Raw genomic sequence first — 14523 nt, 5'->3', positions numbered from 1 at the left:
ATGCTTCAGAGTACTTCAGTGATGGCTTCCCAATGTTTCTTTTTCCATTAGTGGATATTTAACTGGACATACCAATTTATTAGTGATGGTTGGTAGCATGAGCTGGTAGCATGTTTCCACACCCACCACATGACGAAGCACCTGTATTGGGACCCGAGAGCAGCAGGTGAAGTTTCCTCTTATTTTCACTTACTTACTTTTAGGACATACTAACTGACTTTTCTCACTGCTTTAACAGCACTTTTGTAGTGAACAGTACAGACTCCATAGAAAGTTGACATTGATTTATAATCCATGCATTGGGAGCTTATTCTGTGCGACAGATTTGTAAGAGATATTTACCAAGATATTGGTGTATTTAACATGTAAATGTAAAAAAACTGCTATAGAACAAAACCAATGCATGTTATGTTCCTTAATAAAACTTTAGAATAAGGCAGCTTAGAAATTTAGAAATGTGTTTTTGATTATCACAAAAAACAAGTAATTTGGGTTGTAAAACAAGAGAATGCAAGGCCATTAAATGCAACTGTTCCATACCTGCTTTAACTCAGCCACTGTCAATCTGTTCATTCGTCGAAGTTTCTTTTTGGACAATTTAGGTATGTCGGGCCTTTGATCCTGCAAATAAAAACAATTATTTCAACTTTAATAATGTAAAATTAATCCATTAAGAGGACAATAATTTGTTTGAAAAGTTTTCTTCCATTATACCAACAGGGTTCATAGGGTAAGTGCTGTAACATGTACAGAGTACAGTGAAATTCTTACTTACAAAAGAGTGACTTGTTAAAAGTTGTACATTATGAGTATGCTAAAAAGCAAATCAAGAGTGTCCTTTATGCTTATAAAGCTAGGGCCCTTTTAGACAATTTTATCCATTTAATTAAACTCAGCATTCCAACTATGTATTTAAAGTGAACTATGCTCATTTTAAGTTTCTCTTCAAAACACATGATACAGTGCTCAGCATAAATGAGTACACCCCCTTTAAAAAGTACGAATTTAATCAGTAGCTCAATGAACAAAAGAACAATTTCCAAAATTTTCACAAGGCTGAGTTCTATTGAACACTTGTTTAACTCCATAACATGAAATTAAGGTTAATAATATAACTTGAGTTTTACTCAAATTGGTTGAAGCAAAAATGAATACACCCTGCAACAAAAACTACTACATCTAGTATTTTGTATGACCACCGTGATTTGTAAGGACAGCACCAAGTCTTCTAGGCACGGAATGAACAAGTTGGCGACGTATTGCAACATCCATCTTTTTCAATTCTTCAAGAATAACCTCTTTTAGAGCCTGGATGCTGGATGGAGAGTGATGCTCAACTTGTCACTTCAGAATTCCCCACAGGTGTTCGATTGGGTTCAGATCAGGAGACATACTTGGCCATTCAATCACCTTCACTCTGTACTACTTCAGAAATGCAGCAGTAGCTTTAGATGTGTGTTTTAGATCATTGTCGTGTTGGAAAAGTGCACAACGACCAAGTGCACGGAGTGATGGCAGCATCTTCTCCTTCAGTATAGAGCAGTACACATTGTTGAGTTCATGATACCATCAATGAAATGCAGCTCCCCAACACCAGCAGCACTCATGCAGCCCCACATAAGGACACTGCCACCACCATGTTTCACTGTAGGCACCATGCATTTTTCTTTGAAATCCTTACCTTTACAACGCCATACAGTTTTGAAACCATTAGTTCCAAAAACAGTGATCTTTGTCTCATCACTCCAGAGTATAGAGTCCCAGTAGTCTATCTTTTTCAGCATGGGCCCTAGCAAATTCTAGGCGTGCTTTTTTGTGCATGGGCTTTAGGAGAGGCTTCCTTCGTGGACGATACCCATGCATGCCATTCCTCTGCAGTGTGCGCCATATGGTGTCACGGGAAACGGTCACTCCAGTTTGGCTTTCTACTGCTTTAGCTAACTGCAGTGAACTTGCATGGCGATTTTCTTCAACCCCTCTCATCAGAAGACGCTCCTGTCGAGATGTTAACTTCCGTGGACGGCCTGGGCGTGTCTGTAAGATGGTTGCACTTCCATCTTTCTTAAATTTTTGGATCACTTTTGCTACAGTATTTTGAATGATATGTAAAGCTTTGCTGATCTTCTTGTAGCCCTCACCTTTTTTGTGTAAAGTAATGATTTCCTGTCTCAGATTTTTTGACATTTCTCTTCCATGTGGAGCCATTGCTGACAGCATGAAATGGGAAGGGCTTTTCTTTGTTAAGTAATGCCCTTTTATAGTCACCTGTCTGCTGGACACCTCTTAAATGAATCATTAGACTCACCTGTGGTTGAATGCCTGTTAATAAGAATGTAGGCTTAAGTGTGGGTTTTCTCCTCAGACTATAATTGGGGTGTACTCATTTTTTTCAACATGGGCTTGAATGAATTTGTTAGGAAAATCACTTTTGTGTGTGTGCAAATTAATAAATCTTGTTTGCAATCAATGGCCCACATTTGTGGGAGTATTTTGTAGTACAGTATCTCATAGAAAATGTTGATACTGAAAGGACACTAATGGTTTTCTGACAAATGTAGTGGGGTGTACTCATTTATGCCGAGCACTGTATCTATTTCCATGAATGCTACAAGGACCTCAATTTCATTTTGTAAGGATTTATTACTACTAGAAGAATTAATGGGGGCACATAATTTCTTGAATATTCTTGTATGGATCTGCACAATGAGCAAAACAAAAAGATTACTGCCTTAATGTGCCTGTGCAGTCAAAGTATTTGAAGCTGCTGTGCTGTACAGTGTGGAGTACGCTGACACATTATGAATTGGACAGTGAGGATAATGCTGCAATGTCTGTTTTGTTTTGTGTTTTTAGATGCATAACCTTCACCTCACAGATCACTCCCTATTAAATTTTTATTTATTGCTTTTTATATACAGAGTGCCAGCCTTCTTTTTTTAGGGATAATAATGAATTCTTGCCAAAATTTATTAGACTTTTTTTATTAAACAAATGAACAAGTTAATAAACAAGCAATGGAACATTTTACTGCCCAACAGTAAACTGGTGCTACATCACTGTTAGTATTTCCAATTCTGACTGACAGAAAGAAATATTTTCCCTCCTGTATGGTCTGAATGTAGGACAGTCCTAAAACACATGGCTGAGTTAGGCTTAAACATGATGATACAATTAGGATTATGGCATAGGGACATTTTAGATAATTTGAGGCGAGTGCAGTGTACAATTTCTAGGTAGAATTCATCTCTCTGTTTAGAGCACAGTGTAAAGTGTATTTTGTCAGTGGTTGGTTTCTATTCTTTATGGAAAAATCTAAACATGGAGCCTCACATTAAGCAAGGGTCTGGTTGGGGTGTTTATTTACAGATTGTGGAAAAAATGTAAACAAACTGCTTATATTGTATACCAAATATAAGTTTGTTATTGTATTAAAGGAAGTTTAGGGAAGGTACAATTTCAAATTTGCATGCAAGAGAAGAAATGAACACTGAAAGATTAGATTTTAAAAAAAGTTCAAAGAATTTAACAAGGAGGATTTATATAGGAATTCTCAGAAGAAATATGAAAACTTGAGGTGGGTGTTGATTTTAACATTACATCATTATTGTAACTGCTATGAATTTAAGTTGACTTGACTTTAAATAATGAGACATTTAAGTTACTGAACCCAGTAAATAATGAGACTTCAGATAGGATGTCTCGGCATTAAATACAATGAATGAGACTTTGTCCACACATTTATGTTTAGCACAAAAGAAAACAAATTCATATAGGACCACCAAGGGTCAGAGAATAAGAAAAAGTGTTAAATAGATGCCATGAGTAATCCATGTCAGATTTATCCCCTGCCCTCCCACACTCCAATGAGGCAGCCATAAAAGTGTACATGATTCAAGTGCTATGGAACCAGAAAACCACAGGCCAAATTAATTAAATGGTCTTTCATAAAAGTAAATAAAAGCACAAGAGAATAAGCCATCACCCATTCCGAAAGATCCATCTAACAAACTAACTGGGTAATTCTATATTTTGAAATTTACTATTTTCATTTTTGCAGTCAATGCCAGGCTCATTTTAATAGTTAAATTATACACGAAATTATAGTTAACACAAAAAAAATCTAGACAATGGCAAACATTCAAAGCTTTACCTCATCACTGTCATCACTGTCTCTCCTTTCCTCCTCAAAACCTTTCTTTTTCACTATGGTTGTTTCAAGTTTATCCATTTTTTCTGGCTCTTTCTCCTTCTCTTTCTTCACATCATCAGTGAGCTGAGGAAGATAAATATAATAAACAGGAATGACCGGAACACACACAAAATTAACCTTGCTTAGTGCTCAATTCTGGTTAAAATACATTGAGGGACACAACCTGACAGGGACATGTAAAGAAAGTACAGATATTCAATTGTTGGATATAATAAGATATAACAAAGACAAACACTTATAATGGACTAGCTGATTACGGAGTGGCTTCGCTCACTGAGTGCAAGAGAAAAAAATAAAATGTAGTATACAAATTATTAAACAGTAAAACATTAACATTTAAGAAGTAAAGATACACTGAGCACTACTGGAGTGCTTTAGGGTAAAGTACATTTTAAAGGCGCTATAACACAACAGGTAAGTAGTACTAACAGCAGCTTAAATGTATTTGGATCATCTCTCAGTAGGAGATCCCTTGTGAAAGGCGTTACATGACCGGTGTGGTATAGAAATAACATTTTGTATGTGATCCTCCAAATTTCTGCATGACAACGTTGCACTATGTGCCTGTGATTTAAGAGAAAAATTATTCTGAGAAATATGGACGCTGCTGTTTCGTGCTTAACGGGCAGAAGGTCCAAACAACTCCCAAGTTCAATACATGAAGAGGTCGGTACATCTTAGATGTAAACCCTACATGTTGTTAAAAGAATTCATCACAAAAGCAACCTTGAATGTTGCAGGGTTTTAGTGACTCGAACTCCCCTTAAGTGAGTAAGTAAGTAGTCCTGCAGTGCAATTTACAAAGAAAGTCACGCTTCGATGGTGCCGATTACACTCATTTGCAAAGATTTCCACTCTCCCAGGAGCCGACATGGCACTCAAAACTTTTACTGTTAAATTTGAAAAGCTTTGTGCTGAAGACAATTTAAAATGTGTAAAAGCACCAATCCACAGCTAAAACCATATGCATCTGTAAGAGGTACTGAGAAAATGAACCATATATTTTAAACTTTAATCAGCGAGTCATATGTTTCAACAAAAGAGGAATGTCCGAGTGCATGTAAAAGCAGGTCATTTCTGGCATATAACTGATGTGGTAAGCAGAGAGCTTCTTCTTCAATTTAAAATAAAGCTAGCAACATAGAGCTTCTCTCCTCACTGTCCTATCACAGATGCAAGGTCTGGGTCTTCTGGCAGTTCTAGTGGTAGATCTGAAATGATATCTCAAATGAACCAGGAGGATGAGTCAGTCCCGCTGTGTCCACTGAGGGTGGTCAAAAACTAGATTTGTCACCTGCCTTGTTGAATCCTTATCCTCAATTGAGGGACAGTGGAGCAACATAATCCATATCTGGCAGCACTAGCACATAGCATGCATGTTGTACTGTGCACAGAATGCACAGAAAAATCACTGTGGCCTCTGTCTTGCTAAGCTTTGAATTAAAGTTTTTTTTTTTTTTTTTAATATAGTGACCTGATCATCATGGTTCTGCCTAGATTTTATTGCATGAAATTGCACAGTGACACATTGTGCAAGCTATATTACTGGTTACAAGGCTAAAACCAATTGAAAACTTTTCAAGTGAAAGTACATATCCAATACATATAGTTTCTCATTACAGAAAATGATGCATTTCTTTTTTAGATCAGTATATTATGCCAAACGTGGTTACTACATAATTATAATTAGAATGGTTTGGCTGATCATTTTCCAAAAGGATTTCAAAAAATGTTATCAGAAGATTGGAGAAAAAAACAAAGAGTATAAATTAATCACTTATTAGAAATCCTTGCAGTACAGTGAATTTTGTTAAATTCACTCTTGCCTCACATAAATCTCACACAAACACACACACACACGATATAACCTATGCAACCAATGTCATTTTGACAGGTGCCCCACTTTTATTTTGAGTTACATTTGCAAAAACACACAAATTCCAATTTTAAATCTGTTGATTCTTTAAAAGGTTCATTTAAATAATTCTCTCACCTTAAAGGCCTCAAAGATCCTCTTAAAAAAAATGAAGTTAGGATCATAGATCTCTGGCTCTTCTATAACATATTCAATCTGGACCTCTGGATCTGCCTCCTTTCCTTTTTCCTGTTCTTTATCCTTTTTCTCTTTTTGATTTTCACTTGAAGTACCTATACGCTTGGTTGTCTTTTGTTCCTTCTTTTTCTTTTTACGGTTACGTCGCTTTCGATTTTTCTACAAAAAAAAAATGTGCAACAGGAAAAATGTTTGAAATGTTACAATTTGGACAGAACCATTGAAAAACAAAAACAAGACAGAACAAGACAGTTCATATTTTACTGCAAACCTTGACTTGGGCTTAATGTAATTAAAACCAATAGTATACTATAATTATCACTTAAAATGAAAACTAAATGTTTTAAATTTTCACTGTATGCCTTCAAATATCCATGGTTACTTTAGCTCACCTTTTAAATTAATTTTTATTTCGATAATATTTTCACATCAATTCATTTTGTTTAATTTATGAAGTTCAACATTTATTTCAGTTTATCATTGGTTATCTTCTGAACTTTTTGTAGAATGTTTCTCTCATGTTGTATAACAGTGTCCATTTGTTTATTTTTAAACTTTGAACTTTAAACTCTTGTTTACTGTCATTTTCAAACTCACATTTTTTCTTGAGGGTCCATGTTGAAAAGTGATATTTCCAGCTTTCTAGCGGACAACCTTTTTTTGCTCATTAGGCTACATGGATCTGTAGTGCATACGCAATTAGAAGCAGCAGCAACATTCCTTATAAGGACTGGGATGGCACAAAAAGCAACTAATAAGTAAACCTTAGCAGTTACATTATCCTCTCAACACTATTTACTACTATAGAGTATATCTAGCTATATAAACGTATTTATTAAAGTGATCTGTTCATTAAAATAACTTTTTCAAAGGCGATTTAAAATTTGTACCAGTTACAGATCTGTATTGGAATCAGGTATAAACAACAGTTACCTGCCTCTTCATATCCTGGATTTGCAGAAAGGACTTCCTGTCTGATTTTTTTTTTTTTAAATAAACAATGTTTTCCATCCATTCAACCATGAATTCGCCTTATTCGTGAGACCCTAACCTGACAGTATCAAATACAAGGCAGAAATCCACACAGAAAGAAAGAAAACAGAAACAAAGCTGTTTAACTACCTTTCAAAAATCACTTAGGCTTTCCTAAAGCATTCTGTTAGGGGAGCTTGATATTAAACACAGCAGAGTTACCACATCATAAGCCAATACACTCTATTGTTCACATTATAAAATTGAGTATTCATGTTTAATACTTTATAGAAAGCTGCCTTTCTTGCTATATTGTCTTCAAACTTGTAACACTTTGCATACAATTTGTTAATAAAAACAAATTTTATCAGCTTGACTGTGGCCTAATTTGTCCTAAATGGCTCTCTCTGGCACTCCAAAGGTTTGAGCCTAAATCGGAAATTAAGGATTTTATTTCCAAATCAGGATTGTTTTGTTAAACTATTTGGGAGTTGAGCTTTGCTTGGCTATATTTCAAAAACTAAAAAGACTTCAAAGGAAATAAACAAAACTGTGCCTGAATAACTTTGACGAATTTTAGGCACAGGATGAATTAATTGGGTCACTTTAATACCAGTTGCAAGGAATTCACCTACAAGTTTCACAAAATCCAAAACAACAACAACTGACATAAAAGAGACCAGCGATTGTCCCATCCTTTCTTTGCAAACTTTCAACAAGTCTGTGCATTGGGGTTCTTGGATGAGGAAGTGAAGTTCAGAGCAGTTGTACGCCACCGCACATGCTTCAGAGCACTGTTTCTCAACCTGTGGGTCACAACTCAAAGGTGGGTCACTGAATACACTAGACAGGTCAACGACGCAAGTTTTAAATAAATACAAAAATAAAAAAAAAATAAAAAATCAGCCATCACTTTAATGTTTTAGGAGGATAGGACTGTAGATACCAGCTATGCACCCAGTCAGAGTTTTCTCCTACATACTGGGGAACTGAAATGACTGACATAATCCAGTTACAAGCACGACAACTTGTTAAACACTGCATGCTTCATAAGGAAATCAAGAAACATGGACTGGTTCTTTAAATGCCCTAGATTCACCTACTCCAAACTAATCTACGTCACACTCACAAGATTCATCCGAAAACCCTGAACTAAAAAGCAATGTTTATATATATATATAAATATATATATATATAAATAAAAAGGTTTTCTAAACCTGGATGATCTTTAACCTTGAAATTTGCAAAAGCAATTGTCAGTTATTGGTGGGGTGATACTACCAAATAAAATCAAAGTCTGCAGCTATAAAGACATTTGGAAACAAAACATGCTACTTGCTAAAGTAATTTGACTGACTAATTAAAAAAAAAAAAAGCCAAAAAACCTTTAGGCTTTAAATAAATTTTAGCATGTTTGTGCAAGCCAGGAAACAATTTACAAACTAACCATGGTAATTTTACTTCAGTCATTTTGAGTATGTGGTTTTAATTTCAATTTAGCTTTCATTTTTCATTCCAACTTCTATCATAGGGTTTACGTTAAAAATGAAACACTAGTCATTTTGGTTAGTTTATATTAATGACAATAACTGTGCAAATATCACGCTTTCAGGCAATGACGATTTTTGGGAGGGTGGGCTGAGTAATGGCGGTGGTCAAGGCCAAATTATCATTTTAATAGGAAAAGCCAGTTACTCTTCTGTAGTTTTCAATTTGGCCAGTAAGTGTCATCATTGCTAATGCATTGTGAGAAGGTGTGAAAATATCCTTATTTAATATTTAAAAAAACAGATGTGCAAATGGTTGGCTAAAAAAGTCAGCATCTCCTATCTAGCAGCCTTCAAAGCAAATTTGCATTGGGTGTCAAATGACTTAAATAAAGTTATTTGTTGAGTAAGTAGAAAGGTTTTAGTAGTGAAAGATTCACAACAAACTGAAATCATCAATCGTGTACAGCATTCAGCTGACTGTAGCAAATCACACTGTCAGTTATTTATTGGTGCTTCTGTTTAATACAATGGTACCATAGCTATTTCACATTATCTACGTGACTAAATTTCATTTGCTTTGCATAACATGCATTTTTCTTCCTAATCTAAATACGTCAGCCTTAAACTCCTGGCACACCTGTACAGAAAATTAGCCTTCAGTTAAATTAAGTAGCACCCCCTTCGGATGTAAAAATATATTTCAAATTCTTTTTGGGGCAATATGTCAGTTGCTTCCCTTGTGGGATGGGACTACTGCAGAGCTAATCAGAGAGCACAATACCCTTCAAATGCAAAAGCTCACTAAGGGTTTGTCTGGTATAAAAAAATTACAGCCATCCAGCTGAAACACACTTTTATATAAGTATACATTTTTGAAACCAAAGGTCTTTTCCTCACAGAAGCCTGAGAGACTGCAGTGTTTTGCCAATGCTGAAATTATGCCAGTGGAGCCTGGACAGCAGCAGCAAGAGATACTTAAGGCTGCACGCATGACTTTCTCGCCACCCATGATTCCATTCATGAATCCAGACTGAATTTGTCTGAACATGGACTAAACAAGTTGCAGAGAAAGCTACACAGGGATGCTTTCATATGTTTACTCCAATGCATCTCATTGTTGATGCTAATTTTACAGTTTCTCAGTTATTAGATAAGCTTGCTCCAACAAATTGTGAACTGGGCAGAGATCTCGTGAACAGAAAAAACTTCAAGATGCAGCATGAAAACCTGTTTTAACATAGCTAATGATGAGCTTATTCAAACTGAATTTTAATTACATAAGCAATGCTACTGCTTGGTTATTACAATATCTTCCCTATTCTTATTCTCTTATGAGTCCTACAGTGGTATCTACTTGTAACCTACATATTCATCAATTTATAGCTGCTAATCTTGCAACATAAGCTGGGAATGGATGCTTTGTCAAAGATAAACCTACACTCAGATCTTTATGATATTCCATCAGAATTATCACGATTCACCTGCAATGTGGAACAGCGCACGGCGTTTCGAGAGGTTTTGTATCTGGCTGAACTAACACTGTTGGAACATTGACCAAAGTTCACCCTGTTTTGCAACTACCTGTGGTCATCTGACAATTTACGTAACTCACTTTGTGTAATTTTGTGCTTTATTCATGACAATGATAATATGCTGGGCTAAATAATGTGCTCTGATTAAATTGAATTTACTCACATTTCTGGCCCCATTCCAAGAACTTTTAACATTGTGGCACATGACATTATTCTAAAGAAAAAGTCCATTCATAGTTTGGCACACTGTTGCCAGATATTCAAATATTTTATAATCTGTGTATGTGAAGGAACCCAAAAGCGTACCATTAAAATATAAGCCAAAAATCCAAAATTAGCCCATACAGATACAGATATGGGTATAGACTAACTGAGAATTTCTGAAATTCTCATCAGCAAGATCTAGTGATTAATACAACAAAACAATTTTTCATCTTTAGAAATGTATATTTTTAAGCCCACTAAAACTATTCTTTGTTTTGACAGTTGCGGAACTCTTCAGTCAGTCATACACAATTTGAGTAATGATGGTGCTTCTTGCAAAAGTCAGGTATAACTTGGTAATGTATAGCATATATGAAAGAGGTCAGCAATCAAAAAAACAGCAGGATGTTCAATGTGAATCCACTCTTAATAGCCAAAAGACTAAGTACATAAGAAGCAAGAATTGGACTTCCACTGCAATCCTGAATTTCAATCCATTCATATGTTTAAGTTCTACACATTTTTATTTATTTACTCTTTCACACATCGAAATCCCTGTTGGAAAATAGCCACTATACTTGTTAATGTAAGTACATTTAATCTTATGATACAAGTTTAAAGACTATTTAAAAAAAAAAAAAAAAAAGAACCATCTTTAGCCACCAAATGGTCATCTGTGATTAATATGCATAATTAAGTTCTATTTTGACAAAAATAGTCGCATGTCTAAAAGTGTGTCTAACACTAAAAAAAAAAAACCATTCCATTCTCTTATTAAAACAATTTAACTTTAATCTATATGTTCTTAATTCTTCATTGACTTAACCCATACATACATCTTTTTTTGAAGTTATTATCTCATCATCTTCCGTTTCTGATAAACTGGCTGCCACAGATGACCGCATGTCTACATCAGGCATTTCTTCATCTTCTGCAAAGAAACACGAGAACAGATTGCTCTGAGAGATTTATTAAAGCTGTACATGGTCTTATAAACGCATTAACAAAAATGGCAATGGAAGTCTATATATATATATATATATATATATATATATATATATATATATATATATATATATATATATATATATATATATACTGCTCAAAAAATTAAAGGAACACTTTGAAAACACATCAGATCTCAATGGGAAAAAGAAATCCTCCTGGATATCTATACTGATATAGACTGGGTAATGTGTTAGGAACAAAAGGATGCCACATCGTTTGATGGAAATGAAAATGATCAACCTACAGAGCCCTGAATTCAAAGACACCCCAAAAATCAGACTGAAAAAATTATGTGGCAGGCTAGTCCATTTTGCCAAAATTTAATTGCAGCAACTCAAAATTGTACGCAGCACTTTATGGCCCCTGTGTTCTTGTATACATGCCTGACAACATCGGTGCATGCTTCTAATGAGATGACAGATGGTGTTCTGGGGGATCTCCTCCCAGATCTGGACCAGGGCATCACTCAGCTCCTGGACAGTCTGAGGTGCAACCTGGTGGCATTGGATGGACCAAAACATAATGTCCCAGAGGTGTTCTATTGGATTTAGGTCAGGAAAGTGTGGTGACCAGTCAATGGTATCAATTCCTTCATCCTCCAGGAACTGCCTGCAGACTCTCACCACATGAGGCCAGGAATTGTCGTGCACCAGGAGCCACTGTACCAGCATAGGGTCTGACAATGGGTCTAAGGATTTCATCCTGATACCTAATTGCAGCCAAGGTGCCTTTGTCAAGCCTGTAGCGGTCTGTGTGACCCTCCATGGATATGCCTCCCCAGACAATCATTAACCCACCACCAAACTGCTCATGCTGAATAATGTTACAGGCAGCATAATGTTCTCCATGGCTTCTCCAGACCCTTTCACTTCTGTCACGTGCTCAGGGTGAACCTGCTCTCATCTGTAAAAAGCACAGGGCACCAGTGGTGCATCTGCCAATTCTGGTATTCTATGGCGAATGCCAATCAAGCTGCATGCTGCTGGGCAGTGAGCTCAGGGCCCATTAGAGGACATGGGGCCCTTGGGTCACCCTCATGAAGTCTTTCTGGTTGTTTGGTCAGAGACATTCACACCAGTGGCCTGCTGGAGGTCATTTTGTAGGGCTCTGGCAGTACTCATCCTGTTCCTCCTTGCCCAAAGGAGCAGATACTGGTCCTGCTGATGGGTTATGGACCTTCTATGGCCCTCTCCAGCTCTCCTAGAGTAACTGCTTGTCTCCTAGATTCTCCTCCATGCCCTTGAGACTGTGCAGGGAGACACAGCAAACCTTTTGGCAATGACACATATTGATGTGCCATCCTGGAGAAGTTGGACTACCTGTGCAACCTCTGTAGGGTCCAGGTATCGCCTCATGCTACCAGTAGTGACACTGACTGCAGCCAAATGCAAAACTAGTGAAGAAACAGTCAGAAAAGATGAGGAGGGAAAAATGTCAGTGGCCTCCACCTGGTAAACCATTCCTGTTTTGGGGGTCATCGCATTGTTGCCCCTCTAGTGCATCTGTTGTTAATTTCATTAACACCACAGCAGCTGAAACTGATTAACAACCCCCTCTGCTACTTAACTGACCACATTAATATCCCATAAGTTTCATTGACTTTATGCTATACTCTGATTAAAAAGTGTTCCTTTAATTCTTTTGAGCAGTATATACACACACACACATATATATATATATTATATATATATACATATACATACATATATATATATATACACATACATACATATACACATATATATATATATACATATATATATATATACATATATATATATATACATATATATACATATATATATATACACATATATATATATACACATATATATATATATATATATATATATATATATATATATATATATATATATATATATGTATATATATATATATATATGTATATATATATATATATATATATATATATATATATATATATATATATATATATATATATACATATATATATATATATATATATATATATATATATATATATATATATATATATACACACACATACATATATATATATATACATATATATATACATATATATATATATATATACATATATATACATATATATATATATATATACATATATATATATATACATATATATATATATATATATATATATATATACATACATATATATATACATACATACACATATATACATACACACATACATACATATATATATATATATATATATACACATACATATATATATATACATACATACACATATATACACACACACACACACTATCCCAACAACTTTGGGAACATGGCAGAAACCATCACAGGACCAAATGCAAGTCTCTCATGAGTCCCACTCAATCAGGAACACAGTAACTAATACTCACACAGGGCCAATTTGCAACCTCTCATTAAAGATAAGAGCATTTCTTTTTTTCTTTTAAGTGGTTATGCTGCTATAAAGAAAGTGTACTACTAATATTAAAACCAGTAACGGTGTACTGCACAATAACGTGCAGTGAATACGCTTGACTTGAGCATGCCTAGTTTTAATTCTCTCTCTGTACGTTTAGCATTTGTTTGCTCAGATGTTGATGTGCTTGCTGCTTCCTAAGCAGCTCTTTTCTACACCCTAGTGGCCTACTGCTTCTCTTCTTTTGTCGGTATCTTTTTGCGTTAAAACCTATTAAGTTAGTTTTTGTGTTGCAATTACTTAGTACGTTTTCTTTAATTTTTCATCTTCAATCTGCCTCAAGAATGGTTAGCTAAGATGGTAGGGAATAAGAATGACACCAAAAGACACGTGTCACACGGCCGCCCTGCTGCGCTCTGCCGAGAGTTGATTCTACAATAAAATAAAACAAAATGAGTAATAAAAATCAACACACTGAAAGCGAATAGTAGACGTTGCATAGTATATGTGATTTATAGGTGATTTAAAATCCTGGACAGACAAACGAACAGCCACAGTAGCGTATTATATAAGAAGATGTTTGATATTTTAAAGTAATATCAGGGTGGGGCATAAACATCTCCCACATTTCGAGGGAGAACTGCGGG

General features: G+C 35.4%; 1 protein-coding gene across 2 annotated transcripts in view; it reads right to left on the bottom strand.

Moving 5' to 3' along the window:
• The window catches only part of sf3b2 (splicing factor 3b, subunit 2), a 51544-nt gene that overhangs the window by 23450 nt on the left and 13571 nt on the right, over positions 1–14523 (bottom strand). For both annotated transcript variants that reach the window (XM_039769145.1, XM_039769144.1), the window contains 4 exons: positions 11298–11392; positions 6204–6422; positions 4151–4273; positions 541–621 (listed from right to left, as the gene is read on the bottom strand). In XM_039769145.1, coding sequence (XP_039625079.1) covers positions 541–621; positions 4151–4273; positions 6204–6422; positions 11298–11392 — 518 coding nt within the window. The remainder of the gene's footprint in view (positions 1–540; positions 622–4150; positions 4274–6203; positions 6423–11297; positions 11393–14523) is intronic.

The sequence above is a fragment of the Polypterus senegalus genome, chromosome 11, assembly GCF_016835505.1.
Source record: "Polypterus senegalus isolate Bchr_013 chromosome 11, ASM1683550v1, whole genome shotgun sequence".
Taxonomy (NCBI): domain Eukaryota; kingdom Metazoa; phylum Chordata; class Cladistia; order Polypteriformes; family Polypteridae; genus Polypterus; species Polypterus senegalus.
Note: the sequence above shows the minus strand (reverse complement) of the source record. Positions and strands in the feature narration are given on the sequence as shown.